This window comes from Peromyscus eremicus, chromosome 16_21 (assembly GCF_949786415.1).
Source record: "Peromyscus eremicus chromosome 16_21, PerEre_H2_v1, whole genome shotgun sequence".
NCBI classification, from domain to species: domain Eukaryota; kingdom Metazoa; phylum Chordata; class Mammalia; order Rodentia; family Cricetidae; genus Peromyscus; species Peromyscus eremicus.
In genome coordinates, this window is record NC_081432.1 from 61,191,819 (window position 1) to 61,205,477 (window position 13,659).

At 52.7% G+C, this 13,659-nt stretch overlaps 1 protein-coding gene across 1 annotated transcript in view; it reads left to right on the forward strand.

Moving 5' to 3' along the window:
- The window catches only part of C16_21H6orf132 (chromosome 16_21 C6orf132 homolog), a 32,551-nt gene that overhangs the window by 3,147 nt on the left and 15,745 nt on the right, over nt 1–13,659 (forward strand). Inside the window, exon 2 of the mRNA XM_059281828.1 lies at nt 6,980–7,086. Coding sequence (XP_059137811.1) covers nt 6,980–7,086 — 107 coding nt within the window. The remainder of the gene's footprint in view (nt 1–6,979; nt 7,087–13,659) is intronic.

The following is a 13,659-nucleotide window of genomic DNA, read 5'->3' on the forward strand; positions in this document are numbered from 1 at the left end:
ATTGCTGGTCTAAAGGCCCCTGAGACTGTGGCATCTGCCCGGTTTTCAGTGCTGGGGGACAGGCGGTGGATGAAGGGGTGGGAACCAGAAATCCATGTCTAGGTATGTGAAGGAACTGAGGCGGCCTGGTATGTGGCTACAGCCACGTCCCAGGTCCCGGTCTGTTTGCTCAAGGGTAGGCTGGGTTTGGATAAAATGCAAACAGGCACAGGTAGTGATGGGTAAATTTTTCTAGACCGGGTATCTGCTGATTACAGCCTTACTGAATGCAGTCACAATCCTAATTAAGCCTTCTGCCTCCCAAACAAGAGCTTCAAAGGGCCGTGCAATTGTCTCTTAAGTACTGGAGAAAACAGATTTGAATCTTCACAGATCTTTGTTGTCTCTTTTGATAAGAGACTGGGCCACAAAAGCAGCTGCTGGAGCAGCCTAGCAAGCTGCCCATGTTTCCTGATGCTCTACTTCTCAGTGGCCTCTTAGCTCATCTCATCCGAGGTTCCTTCCCAGCTGCTGATCCTCCCCGTGCCAGCAATGGGAAGCTGGGGGCTCTCCTGCCCCGTTCTAGTAGGTGAACAATGCCTGCCCTGCACAACCACGCCAGACCCTCATCTGAGGCAGATTCCTCAGGCCCAGGAGCTGGACTAGCATTCCCAGCGTGCCTCATTCCCAGGTGGTTCTTTGCACCAGATCCTCTGAGAATTCTTGGGATTTCCTTCCCCTGCTGGAGCTGAGCTTTCTCCCGAAGACCCCTGCAGGGTATCCAGCAGGCTGGAAATAAGTGTGTGGTGAACTGTGGCTGGCTCCTTATCAGCGTTCCCTGTGATGGCGGCTGGTTCTAGCATCCTTATTCCTGAGGCTCTCCCTCGCCCCATGCACTTTGCATGCCAGGCCAGGCTAAAGGGTAGCAAGCCAGGACCCTCCCAGAGCTGAGCGCCTCTGTCCAGTCAGGGCTGGGCTATCACCGGCTTGTAGAAAGCTGACTCTTGTGCTTTGCTGGGGTGTGAAGGAATCTTGTTTACACTCTATCACCTAGAGTAAACACAGCCTGGGGACGCACTTTTAAGATGGGCTGTGGCTTCCTGGTTCAGCACACACTTGCACACACCCACCCACCCCACACCAGACATACATGCACCCTCTCCCTGTCTCTCTCACCCTCACCGTGGCCCCATTATATAAGCACCTCTTTCTGCTGTAGCTAACTCCAGAAAGCAGGCCCCTCCTTGACCCTGCAGACAGCTATATGTAGCCCATAAGTTAACAATGATCATAGCGTTTTTTCTTTCTTCTAAGGTCTCAGCGATAGGACTCCAAGCCTGACTCATGTTAGGCAAGTGCTCTGCTGTGGAACACACCCCTGACCTGAGTAATAGCTTCACTGTTAGTCCCCAGACCCGAGCTCGTAAAACCCATCTATATCTTCCTGTGTCAAGACTCCTCGGTGTGTTGAGGGCCTAGGCATCAGAGTGCACCTGATCACAAGGGCTCTTGTCGAGATCAGTTCCTGATGTGACAGGTTTGGAATGGGAGAGGTTCACGTTTCTAGCAAGTTCCAGGTGAGGCCATCCAACTGCTCTGGGCTGAGACCCAAGCCTTCCCTAGAGAGTGGAGGGCTACCTCTCCTGAATCGGTGTCCTCTTCGGTCCCTGTGCTAGACTGGTGTGCTTTGGGCTGCTCATCAATTTTTGTCACCTCCCCTGCCCTACCTCTCTTCCGCCCCAGTTCCGTCCCCTCTGCCCTTGGACAAAGGCCTCCCTCTGGTGCTTAGGTCAGACCTGCTAGGGCTTGCTGGGACAAACTGGCCTTTTCAGGTTCCTGTCATGTGAACCTGCTAATTAGTAAGGAAGGGCCTCATTAATGTCATTTGTGGGCTACGTTCACATGGCCACCCCTTGTTGCTGCCCTGGAAAGCAGGTGATCTCCAGTAGTGGTAGACTGGAAGTCCCAACCTTCCCACTCCACTATACAGACCCCCACTGCGCATCTGCCGTGTGATAGAAGCAAGGGGAGGTATGTTTGGGGATTCCAGGTTACTCTGGATCAAAGCCATAAGTCCCCTAAGGTATGACCCCAGTCTTCCTAAGTCCCTGAAATCCAGTAGATCTGTGGCCAGTGCTCTGGAGGTCACCAGGGGCTCCTGGCAATTTGGGACTCTCTGTCCCTTTTCTTACCCCTGATGGCTTCACTGCCATGAGCTTGGAATGCTTCCTACAAGGTAGGAATCATTATCCCCACGTTACAGGTGGAGAAACTGAGCCTGAGAAAGTGCCGGAAATTCATAGGTATTGCCTAGAGGAGCTGAGCTGTGAACCTGGATATACCTCCTAGGTCCTGGGTCCTTTTGCCTCCCCATGGACTACACTGACTACAGGAGACCCCCAAACTCTGAGTTCTTCCCTGTTATGCTGGCTGTGACCGGAGGGGTCAGATTCTAGAGGCATGTTGCTGGCCCTTGAGTATGGCCCCTCTTGTTCACCAGCTGTGGTAACTATGAGCATATAACCTCTTCCAGCTTCAGGGTCCTTCTCAAAATTAAGACCCTTTCAAGTAGTTCCCCTGGGTGGCAAGATGACTCAGTGAGGGAGGCAGATCTCTGGGATCAAGGCCAGCCTGGTCTAACGAGTGAGTTCCAGGACAGGCAGGGTTTCACAGAGAAACCCCGTCTCAAAAGAAAGGAGCGCAGAAGATGGTTCAGTGGGCAAGGGGGCTGCTGTGCGTGCATTTAGTCCCCAGAACCCACGCGAAGATGGAAGGGCACTCCTGTGCGTGCGTTCAGTCCCCAGAACCCACATGAAGACGGAAGGGCGCTGCTGTGCGTGCATTCAGTACCCAGAACCCATGCAAAGACGGAAGGACGCTGCTGTGCGTGCATTCAGTCCCCAGAACCCACATGAAGACGGAAGGGCGCTGCTGTGCGTGCATTCAGTCCCCAGAACCCATGCAAAGACGGAAGGACGCTGTTGTGCGTGCATTCAGTCCCCAGAACCCACATGAAGACGGAAGGGCGCTGCTGTGTGTGCATTCAGTCCCCAGAACCCATGCAAAGACGGAAGGGGGCTGCTGTGCGTGCATTCAGTCTCCAGAACCCACGCGAAGACGGAAGGACGCTGCTGTGTGTGCATTCAGTCCCCAGAACCCACGTGAAGACGGAAGGGGGCTGCTGTGCATGCATTCAGTCCCCAGAACCCATATGAAGACGGAAGGACGCTGCTGTGCGTGCATTCAGTCCCCAGAACCCACGTGAAGACGGAAGGTCTCCGCAGGCACACTGTGGCTCCCTCACGGATGCGTAAGAACATGGACACACTAACACATTTCAAAATGGTTTTTTAGAAACAGTATTTCCCCCTACAGGAGACCTGAGAGCCTGGAGTGTGGTTCCCTATGGCTCTGGGTTTAGCTCAGTGGTAGGCAGAGTGGTTTCCTAGCAGACACAAGGCTCAGGTTCAGTTGCCTGGAGTGCAAGATAAAGAATACGCCTGAGCTAGCGTAAGAAGAAAGAAGTGCCGAGGTCACAGTATATGCTTAATATATACTATCAATAGCTTAGCCGGGCAGTGGTGCACACCTTTAATCCCAGCACTCAGGAGGCAGAGGCAGGAGGATCTCTGAGTTCAAGGCCAGCCTGGGCTACAGAGTGAGTTCCAGGACAGGCTCCAAAGCTACACAGGGAAATCCTGTCTCAAAAAAACAAAACAAAACATATATATTTGTTAGACATTTATTTATTTACTTATTGATTGATTGATCAATTTTCTTGCTACTTTGTACGGATCTAGGATTTAGAGAATATGAGCTAAGTCACTGCCCCAGAATAGCTACCTCAATGACCATGGAGATCCATTGCCAGATTTGGGCCTGGGGAATGAAAAGCATTTTAGTAAAAGGCTTTCAACCTGAACTCTGTGGAAACAGACATACAGAAGATCCCAAGGGCTCCTCCTCTGGGGAAAAGGGTAGGAAAAAAGGACTCAAGAGTCCATAAGCAGCTTGTGGTGAGTCCTCAGCTTCCCCGAGGCACCCCCCAGGTTAAACACACACACAGAAGCACGCGCACGCACGCTCCACCCTGCCTGTTATTGGAGAGGCATTGAGCCCCAGGCCACGTGAGACACCACATTGCTTGTGCTGGAGGTTTGTCTGGGACCCTGTAAACCCTGACACCTGACAGTGAACCCTGCAAGAAAGCAAGAGGCCACCCTCCCTCCTGACGGCTCTCACCCATGGGCGCAGGTGATTCAGGCTCAAAGCTTTAAACGCTTAACAGAAGAAGAGGGAATGGGGATCAGTGACGGTGGCGATGATGATGATGATGATGATGATGATGATGGTGGTGGTGGTGGTGGCGGCAGCAGTGATGCTGATGTGTGCCCATGATTTCTTTGGGCTTTCTTTTAAAAGTTACATTTGATTTAGTGGTGTGTGTGTGTGTGTGTGTGTGTCCCCAATGCCATGTGTGGAGCAAGGGGCAGTTGCAGGGGTCAGTTCTCTCCCTCAGGTCGGCTGGCTTCTCAGCGAGTGCCTTTACCTACTGGCCTAACTTCCCAGCCCTAGGTTTGTCTGTGGCGCAGTTAAGACTCACACCTTGCTCACGAGACTCTCAGGCCCGGCTCCCAGGACACTCCTGAAGGCCCTCTCCCTTTCCCCTGGAAGCTTCTCCCTCTGAGTGCAGACCCTTGCCCTTTCTGGCCCTCCTGCCTCCCCAGCCCCCCGGCACTCCCAGAACCTCTGGGCGCACAGCCCCTTCCAGCGGGCAGACAGCCAAGAAGAGAGACCCGGCTTTCTGACTGAGCCTGTCCCTGGGTGTCAAGCCTCCTTCACCCAGTCCTTTCCTCTCCTCTCTCCTGTCTCTCGCCGCCAGGCCTGAAGAGGGGGCTGCTTTTCAGGAAGGCCCACTCCAGTGTTCTACTCTGATCCGCAGAGTTCAGCTACTCTAAGAGGAAACTCCACAAGGGTGGACTCCTGGAGTTCTGTTGGGTTCTGGTCCTTGACCTTGAGTCTGGCAAACAGTTTGACCTTGAGCTCTTGAGAGACCTGGCTTATGGTGGCTGTACAGTCCTCCGCTGACGCTGTCCCTCACTTAGCAGGACTGGGCCTTATGCCCTGGAGGAGGGCTGGAACAGGCCGGCCAGTCCGGCCACTGCCCCTTTCCTATTAGCTTTGCCCTTGTTTTCTTTTAGGATTATTTTTGCTGGGCATGGTGGCGCACTCCTTTAATCCCAGCACTCAGGAGGCGAAGCAGGTGGGTCTCTTTGAGTTCCAGGTCAGGGCTATATAAGGAGTCTCTCTCTTTCTTTTTCTTACGTGTGTGCATGCGTGCGTGCGTGCCTGCATGCGTGCATCAGGTCGTGTGCATGGAGATTAGAGGAGAGTTTACAAGAGTGAGTTCTTTCTCTCCATCATGTGGGTCCTGGGGTTTGAACTCAGGTCGACAGGCTTGGGAAGCAACGCACTTTACCAGTGAGCCGCCCCACCAGCCTAACTCATCTCTTTTGAATAAATTATTGGGTTTTCTTGAGAGTTCCTCCTAAAATGCGTGAGGAGAAAAGCAATCCCTGTTGTTTCCATGTAACAGGCAACAGGATTCTGTTATTTAGATTTATTTATTTTGGACAGGGTATCACTGAAAATTTGGCTGCCCTGGGACTCCGCCTGCCTCTGCCTCCTGAGTGCTGGGATTAAAGGTGTGCGCCATTACAGCAGGCTTTATGTAATGGGGATTCTGACCTCTTTCCTCTCTGGATGGAGAGGAGAGGATCCCTCATTTCCTCCCGCCTGCTAAATAGGATGATGGCCTTCTGTGCTTATGACCCATAAAGCAGGAGGCCTGTAGATGTGACTGACGTGTGGACCTGGGAGGAAATGGTGAATTCTTATCAATGATCAATGATATCAAAGGTCATGAGGGAGACTGCTTGAAAACAGGGACATTGCTCTTCATAGGTCCATGGCTGTAGACACAGCCCCGAGCAGGGTCTGGAGGAAGAGGAGGATCCAGCGTGTGTCATCTTCCCTTGGGGGAGGAAACCTCCTTTGTTCAGTCCCTCTACTGTGACTGGCCACATCTATACCTCAGAGCTGTTATATAAAGTTGGCACCATCACTTCCATTGTACAGATGGAAAAACTGAGACCCGGGGTGGTTAAACAACATGTACAGGCAGTGGCAGAGCGGGTTTATTTGTTTGGTTTTTGTTTGTTTTTAACCCTTGAAGCAAGACCAGCACACACTGGTGGTGGTTTGGGCCGGAGAGCACTTGACCTAGAGGGGTACAGGAGGGGGGTGCTGGCCAGAGGGGACAGCAGGTAGGGCCCTCTGATCTGCATGTTAGGATTAGAAGTGCAAACACTTGAGAGGAGAGGGCTTGTTTTCTTGTGTGAGAGATAAGCTCTGGAGGGTTAGAAGGGTGTGTGGGAGGTGTCGGGAGAGTGGTAGCTGCCGTGCCCCAAACGCCCCAAGAACACACCCCGAGTCCCTTCCACAGTGCCACCTTGGAATTCCCACAAGCACACCCCCTACCCATGGGATCTCTCTGTGTCAAAGGGGTGTTGCTGAGCCAAAGCCGGCAGCCCCAAGGTCTGGTTCCCCTGGGACCAGCAGGTCTGGTTCCCCCAGGGATCTGCAGGTCTGGTTCCCCCAGGGATTTGCAGGTCTGGTTCCCCATGGGATCTGCAGGTCTGGTTCCCCCAGGGATTTGCAGGTCTGGTTCCCCATGGGATCTGCAGGTCTGGTTCCCCCAGGGATCTGCAGGTCTGGCTCCCGCTGGGATCTGCAGATCTGGCTCCCCCTGGGATCTGCAGGTCTGGTTCCCCTAGGGATCTGCAGGTCTGGCTCCCCCTGGGATCTGCAGGTCTGGTTCCCCCCCCATCTTCAGGTCTGGTCCCCCCTCCATCTGCAGGTCTGGCTCCCCCCGGGATCTGCAGATGGTGCAGTCACCTTCCCCGATCCCCAGCTCACTGTCCCCGTCTCTGTCCTTTAGATGGCATCTATTATGGAGACAGTAGATTCGACACTGTGAGCGAATCCGGAACAGCCACGCTGAAAGCCCGGCCCCGAGTCCGGCCCCTGCTGACCTTTCTTCCCCTGGTGAGTTTGCTCAGTGCCCAGGCCTGAGCTCCGAGTCCACTCTGGGTGGTTACCTGGCCCACCACAGACATCAGCCTCACCCTGTCTACCTACATCCTTCCTGATGCCAACCCAGGGAGGCTGCTGGGAGGAGGTGGGGCTGAGATTTAGAGCAGGAAGCCTGGGATTAGGGAGAGGCGGGCACTCAGGGGTGGGCACCACTCCATGCACAGCAGGAGTTATTTTTTACTGATGGCCGTTGGCTTCCTGCCAGGCCCTGAATGCAGTCATGATGTAGTTGGCACAGCGGCGTTCTGTGCCCACTGTAGGAGATGCCACCTGTTAGAGCATCAGCCAGCCAGAGGCAGCCAGTGTGTTTACAATGGGTAGTCAAGAAAGGCTTCCTGGAAGAAGCAGCACAGGAACTTCCTCATTGGATACATAGCAGTGACACTTGGGAGAAAAGCATTTGAGACAGATTTGTCTGTGTGTATGAAAGTACAGGAGACCAAAAACTCGCATCTTTTTTGTTCCAAGACGGATCTTGCTAGCCCCTACTATCCAGAAACTTGAATGATTTTCCTGCCTCTGCCTCCTAAATGCTAGAATTACAATTTTGCCCAGTAAAACAAACACTTTATATATATATGTATATATCATATATGTGTGTATATGTACATATATATGTATGTATTTTTATCTGTATGGGTGTTTTGCACACCAGAGGTCAGAAGAGGGTATGAGAACCCCTAGAGGTGGAATTACAGGCACTTAGGACTTAGGAGCGGCCGTGTGGATGCTGGGAATCAACCTGAGTCTGGCAGAGCAGTGAGCCATCTCTCCGGGCCCCAAACAAATAGCTTAAAGGCCACAGTTGGGATTTTGCTCTTTGATGAGTAAAAGAAACCCCAGAGACCTACTCAGGAGTGCCGGCAGGATGGCTCAGTAGGCAAAGGCGCTTGCTGCCAAGCCTGACGACTTCAGCTTAAGTTCGATTCCCCAGAACCCACGTAGTGAAAGGAGAGAACCAGTTCCTACGAGCAGCCCTCTGACTTCCACACGCGGGTCGTGGTGTGTGCTGCCTCTCCCCACACAAAACAAATGCGTGCATGTAAAAAAGAACCGCTGGACAGATGGTTCTGTTCCACGCCCGGACAGTTGCTGGGCTCTCTGCAGCTGTTCAATCAAAAGGAAATGCAAGTCTCATGCATGAGTCTCAAACTTCTAGGACTTTATTAAACGTAAAAAGAAAGTGCCCCATGTGGTGGCTCATGCCTGTAATCCCAGCACTTGCTGGAGGCAGGAGGATCAGGAGTTCAAGGATAGCCTGGGCTACAAGCCTGGGCTACAGGGGACCTTGGCTCAAAGGGCCCAGAAAACAAAGCAAACAAAAATTAAAAAGAAATAAATGACCCTGGGCTCATGTCCCAGCACTACGAAAACCAACAAAGCTGGATGTGGAGGTCCCTCAACTCCAAGGAACCAGGTCCTCCTCGGCTAGACAGCAAGTAAAGGCAAACCCGGGCTGTGTCAGAGCCTGCCTCATAAAATCATAACCAATGAACAAATGACCACGCCTTTCAGATTGCTTATTTTCTGTTTAAAAGTGACCTCTGAGGCTGCAGCCACAGTTGAGTTGGCAAAGTGCTTACATGAGGCCCTGGACTCAGTCCCCAGCATCACAACAAACAAACAAACAAACCAGGACTGTCTGAGCCTTCCCGTGATCAAAGTAGAGGAAGAAGGATGAGAAGTTCAAGTTCATCTTTAACTATATAATGAGTTTGAGGCTAGCCTGGGCTACATGAGCTCTTGTCCCCCAAACAAAACAACAACAAAAGCAGCTCACAGACAGATACAGAACTGTCACTTCCAACCACAAGAAAAAACAAAACAAAACAAAACCAATAACAACAAAATAGAGCAAGTTCCAGGACAGTCAAAGAAACCCTGTCTCGAAAAACCAAAAAAGGCCAGGCGGTGGTTGCACACGCCTTTAATCCCAGCACTCAAGAGGCCGAGGCAGGGGGATCTCTACCAGTTCCAGACCAGCCAGGACTACATAGTGAGACCCTGTCTCAAAACAAACAAACTGACCCATCGAGATTGATACTAAAATCGGGGAGGTTGGGGCACAGGCCTTTAATCCCAGCACTCGGGAGGCAGAAGCAGGCAGATCTCTGAGTTCGAGGCCAGCCTGGGCTATAGAGAGAGTTCCAGGACAGCCAGGGCTACACAGAGAAACCCTGTCAAAAAAAAAAAAAAAAAAAAAAAAAAAAAAAAACAGGAGAAAAAAAAAAAAAAAAAAAAGCAAAGAATCCTGGCCACATTGTTCCCTAAGATTCACAGAGCTGTGTGTCAGGGCTGTGGCAGCCAGAGATGGTGATGAAATGATGCTGCCATCCTATTTCTAGATGTGAGTTCCATTCTGTCCCCTCACTGGCCCACAGCACATACTGGGGATGGTGGTGTGGGAGATTGCTGACGTGCCTGCCCCTGAACTGGTCCTTTAATCATGACTGGTTCCTGTTGTCCCGGCCCCTCCCCAGTCACTTCAAGACCCCTGGCTGCAGGGTCAGTGAGGCCCCCTCCAGTCTCCTCCATCTTCTCCCACCCACCCACTCTGGGCCTTCCGTGCTGTTATCCCCCACCCCACCGCCCAGCGCCCCAATAAGGGCCACCCTAGGGAGGCTGGTGGAAGATTCAAGACAGGTTCAGTCTTGGAGGGTTGCTCAGGCCTGGCGTACGGGGGCCTCCTGGGGACTTGCCCTGGCAGCATTCTTTCTGGACAAACCAGGATGGCCCCACTATGGAGAATGGGACAGAGGACACACGTCAAGTCAACAAGTGAATCCCAATTAGGTCCATGGGCGTGTCCTTCACAGACCAGGAACTGAACCCAGAAGGAAGGGGACATTTACCACATTCCTTCAGTGCCGGTTAAGTGAGGGATGGCGGGTGGAGCTGCTTGTGTCCCACCCACTTTGTGTTCACCATTCCAGAGATCACACACGTGAACAGAGCCACGCTCTCCAGAGCACTCGCCACAAACCCCCAGCTTACAGCTCCAGGGACTGTAGCCCTGAGACAGGAAATGGCTTGTTTATAGTCCTGTAGAGCCAAGACTCAGCCCCTACAGCCAAATGCCCCTCAGACTCTCCCAAGCTTCCCTCCATGCCCTACCAGGCCGCTTTTGTCTTCCCCTTCCAGGACCCTTGACACAAATGGCTAGCGTCTCCCTGGCTTGGCCCCCTGGATCCCTGTCCTGCGGCCTCTTGGCTCTTGGACCCTTTGAGGCTTTAATGAAATGACTTCAAAGGGTCTGAGGTGAGTCTTAGCTGCGGACTCTCAGGCCCCTGAAGCCTGCCTCTGGTGTGCTGAGTTCAGACCCCTTGGCCTGATTGCGGCTCTCAGAGTCTGAGCCTGCTTCGGGTTACGGGTCTGGAGGAGCTGCGGGCTTCGCTCACCACCTGCTCTGGGAGAAGGGCCTTTGAGCAGCTCATTTTCTCCTATCTGATCTCAGACCCCTTCCATAGCTCTGGGCTTTCTTCCAGTGCCTCAGATGTGTGCGGGCTCACGCACACGGACAGACACACCGGCCCCCAGCCCGTGTCAGTGTGGGAGGGGCCCTGGGCCAGCACCTGAGCCTTGCTCCTTCTGACTGACGATGCAGTAAACCTCTGAGGGCCTGGGCCCTTCCCTACCCTGCAGAAGGCACCACTCAGGCCAGGAGGCCAGGGAGGGAGTCACCAAGCAGCATCACCCGAGAAAACAGGTGCCAGGCCCAGCAAGGGTCTTGGAGCTCTGCCTGGGCTGTCTTCTGGATGTCCCCTCATCTTCAGGACCTTTCAAGAGCCAGCCAGGGGATGTGTTCAAAGAGAGGTTGCCCTCCAATATCCTCCCTCAAAGAAAGACTTCCTCAGGTGTCTATAACCAAAGGCCAATCATGAAACGGACCCTTGGGTTCCATGCTGACCGGACTGGGCTCTGCTTGCCTTGAGTTGTGGAGTGTCAGAGGGCCAGGTACTTACTCTCTCCAGGCCTCTCATTCCTGCCCTATGGTGGGGTTACTGTGAATGGTCCTAGGTGTCCCTGGCTGTGACTTTCTGTGCTAAGTGACTCACTCTATAATGGTACAGGAGGGGCATGGTAAACTCTTACACAAGCTCAGGCTGCTTCCTGGGGATCAGCCTTCACGGGGGAGGTTTGCTTTCTAGCCACCAGGGCCGCCCACCTCACTATTCTGGGGGCTTCTGAGGTTTAAAGCCACCAGAAGGCCGAAGTGGGTGGACCTCAGCTGTCATCAGGATGAGAATGTACTGCCGGCGTGGTGGTGCATGCTGGGATTCCCATTACTCGGGGCCAAAGGGAGCAGGATTGAAAGTTAGAGATCAGTCTGGGCTACAGGTAGCAGGACCTTGTTTCCAAATACAGATAAATAAGAGCTGGGGTGTGGCTCAGCAACAGCACTTGTCTAGCATGTACAGTACGCTGGGTTCACTCCCTGGTGTGGGGCGGGGAACAAGAACATGGGGATCTGGGCCTGGGAGAGAACTCGGTGGATAAAGGCTCTTGCCGCGGAGCCTGACAGATGGCCTGAATCAATCCCTGAACCTCACATGGTGGAAGGAGACTTTTGAGAGCTCATTTGTGGGCATGGCATTTGCACACAAAATAAATAAATGTAATAATAATGATGATAACAATGATAAAAAAGAATGTTAGACCCAAGGAAGGGAAGGCCTGCCCTGAACAAGAGCAACAGAGGCCAGGCTTGGTGGCCCACACCTTTAATCCCAGCACTTTAGGCTGAAAAGGGAGGACCTATGTGAGTTCTAGGACAGCCAGGGATCCATAGAGAGACCCGGGCTCAAAACAAATAGAGCTGGGTCTTTGCCATAGGCCTCTGGGAGAACAATCTCGTCCCAATGTCCTTGGGGAGACGGAGCCCCAGCTCAAGGCAGAGCCTGCCCTACGCTTCCAAGAGCTAACCCGAGCAGCTGCTGATCGAAAGATTGTACTCTTCTCTGGGGTGACCTCTTCTCCTCACCCCATCTGATCCGGTCATCCCCAGGCTGATGCTTATGAGAAATTAGAAATTAAATGCCCACGTGGTAACTATGAGCAAACTGGCTGGACAGGTCTGGGGGTGCCCAGGGCGGTGAGAGCTCCCTGGGTTACCCTACCCTCTGAGTCACACAGACCTGGCATTGCCAAGAGGAGGCATCCCCGAGCTGCGGAGAGACCTGTCTTCTCTGGGCCCCCCTCCCTCTAGTCCTCGGTCACCTGGGAGCTCAAAGAAACAGCTGAAGGCCTACTGTGGAGCCTGCCCAGCCATTTTGGGAGCTCGTCTCTAAAGTCAAGGCCCAGACAAGGCTGTGTGGGCTTGACTGACTCATGTGGGTGATGTTGTAGGAGAGGTTATGGGGTAAGAGGTGTCAGAAGCCTGCAGAGAGAGTAGAGTTGGAGCATCTGCCCCTCCCCAACCCGCCTGACCCTGTTGCTCACAGAAACCCCAGCTCAAAGCCCCCAGAGCCAGCCCCACCCTCAGCCTTACCTACAAACAGCTGACTCTTGGCTAGCCCCTGGGCTCCTGAGCATTCACCACAGTGGCTCCCTCAGGAGGGTTGACCAGGAAGAGAAGTTAAAAACAGACTCAGGGAATTTAAGCAGACAGCTCTGGAATCAGGTCTGGAAGACAAGAGTGTGGACGTCAAGGACTTGTCCCTTTGTCCCCGCTTACTCCTTGCCCTGGAGGGAAGGGCCAGAGCTGAGACCTGGGACCCAGGCACAGCAGCTCTGACACCAAGAGGCAAGGAGCAAGGGGACGTAGGGAGCACTGAGATTGTTTTCAGACTCACGCATCCCAGGCTAGCCCCTGACTTCGTCACAGTGCCAATAATTACCCTGAACGTTAATAATTAATTTAAATTTCTTTCTTTCTTTCTTTGTCTATTGAAACAGACTCTTGCTATGGTTCCCTGGCTGGCCTAGAACTCTCTGTGTAGAGCAGACAGGCTTCAGACTCAGAGATCCTCCTGCCTCTGCTTCCTAGTGCTGAAATTAAAAGTGTTAGGCATTAATTTACCTTTTTCTTTCTTTTTTTTTTTTTTCTTTTTTAATTTTCTCTGTGTAGCTTTTCGCCTTTCCTGGAACTCACTCTGTAGCCCAGGCTGGCCTCGAACTCACAGAGATCAGCCTGACTCTGCCTCCTGAGTGCTGGTAATTTACCTTTTTAACATTACATTTATTTCTTTATTTAGTGTACTCTCATGCTTTAGTGTGTGTGAGGAAGCCAAGGAACGTGTGTGAGTTAGTTCTCAGCTCCGTCATGTGGGTTCTGGGGATTGAATCAGGTCATCAGGCTGTGTGGCAAGGATCTTTGCTACTGAGGTATCTTGCCAGCGCAACCTTGAACTCCTGTCTCTACTCTGGAATGCTGGAATTGCAGGCATGCACTACTGTCTGATTTATTCAGTGCTGGGAATCAAACCCAGAGCTTTCTATGTGCTAACTAAGCATGCTGAGCATTCTAACAACCCAGCCCCATCCCAGCTGAACCCACGGCTTCATACAGCCAGGCAAGCACGCTGC